Source organism: Otolemur garnettii, unplaced genomic scaffold (assembly GCF_000181295.1).
Source record: "Otolemur garnettii isolate 467f Iridium unplaced genomic scaffold, OtoGar3 scaffold00063, whole genome shotgun sequence".
NCBI classification, from domain to species: domain Eukaryota; kingdom Metazoa; phylum Chordata; class Mammalia; order Primates; family Galagidae; genus Otolemur; species Otolemur garnettii.
Genome location: NW_003852458.1, coordinates 5,449,190 through 5,450,769, shown reverse-complemented (window position 1 = coordinate 5,450,769; position 1,580 = coordinate 5,449,190). Strand labels below are relative to the sequence as shown.

General features: G+C 31.6%; 1 protein-coding gene across 1 annotated transcript in view; it reads right to left on the bottom strand.

Moving 5' to 3' along the window:
- WDR70 (WD repeat domain 70) overlaps window positions 1-1,580 on the bottom strand; it is a 289,355-nt gene that overhangs the window by 222,496 nt on the left and 65,279 nt on the right. The window contains exon 6 of the mRNA XM_012807055.1: window positions 954-1,013. Coding sequence (XP_012662509.1) covers window positions 954-1,013 — 60 coding nt within the window. The remainder of the gene's footprint in view (window positions 1-953; window positions 1,014-1,580) is intronic.

The following is a 1,580-nucleotide window of genomic DNA, read 5'->3' as shown; positions in this document are numbered from 1 at the left end:
CTTGAGCCACAGGCGCCGAGCCAATGGAATATACTTGACAGTCTACAAAGATATCTCTATTCTTGTGGTAAACTGATTTTCTTCTAAGTTATTAGAACTAAACACTCTCATAAGTTGATTTTATAACACAGGCAGTCTTTGCTTTGCACTGAGTCATGTTACTGAAATTTATGCATATTGCAACCAAGCAAAGACACAAGTGCTAATATGCACAGGTTTCTGTATCATAGTCCTCTGAAGTTCAAAAAATTGGTGAGAAGACTGACAGTGTTTTAACATCACTATTTATTAATTTTACAATTTGCAACATTTCTGGCTGTATGTAAATTTATGTTTTCCCTCCAATTATGAGATATATTTTATTATTTCTTTACATGTTACACTGAAAAGAGAAAGTAAGATAATTTCTTCATTTCACATGTACATTTTACTCATCCAGCTACCACTTTTTAATGCTTTGAAATAATATACAATGATTTCATCTTATATCACAAATATTTTACATTATTCATCTTTAAATAATATAAGTAAATATAATGATTTAAAGATGCATTCTATAAACTAATACACATAAAGTAAAGGTCACTTCTTAAACATTCATCTGATAAACAAATAATTTCCTGCCTTTTACTGATATGGAAGTAAAAACTAAGGGTAAGAAGAAATTTTCCCACACCATAAAAGACAAAGCTATGTTTGAATTTCATTTCTTTCTTCCACTTTTGATATAGGAATATCAAAAAAACAGCTTTCAAAGCCAAAAATAATGACAATAAGTGTTCCTATTTTAAATGACAGGAGACAGTTATTTTGAAAAAGTAATCTATTTTTTAATGTCAACAACTTTTATGACATCAGTTCCTTGTGTAATTAGCCTTAATACAAATGTATGTTATTAGTTCACTTTTCCATGAAAGCTCTGTTATTTGAAGAACCAAATTTTTTGAACTTACTGTTTTAGTGCCATGCTTCAGTGTTATTTCATGTGAATCAGGAATCTTTTGGACAGGATTCTGAAACAAGAAAATACTGTAACATTAGTGAGTAAAATAATGTATTCATGGGGAACTATACACCACATTCGCAAGAAAATATGGCTTTTGAAAATTGCATCACTGGCTTCTGAACACAAAGCTTAAAAAAACAGCAAAAAGTGCAAAGGCATCTTTTTTCCTGCACTTTTAAATATACTATAATTGGTCTCTTTAAGCTGATGATAAATTGATTTTAAATCTCTGAAAAGAAAAGCCTAAGGAACTCTTCAGGCTTTATGAGATGCTTATTATTAAAATAATTTTTTTTGGTTTTTTTTGTTGTTGTTGCAGTTTTTGGCCAGGGCTGGGCTCAAAACGGCCACACTCGGTTACAGGGCCGGCGCCCTACTCCTTGAGCCACAGGAGCCGCCTTAAAACAAAATTTTTAAACAAAAAATAAAAATAAATCAGTAGTTGCTTATGACATAATTCATAGAAAGAATTTAAGAAATTCTTTTTTTTTTTTTTTTTGAGACAGAGCCTCAAGCTGTCCCCCTGGGTAGAGTGCTATGGCATTACAGCTCACAGCAACCTCCAACTCCTGGG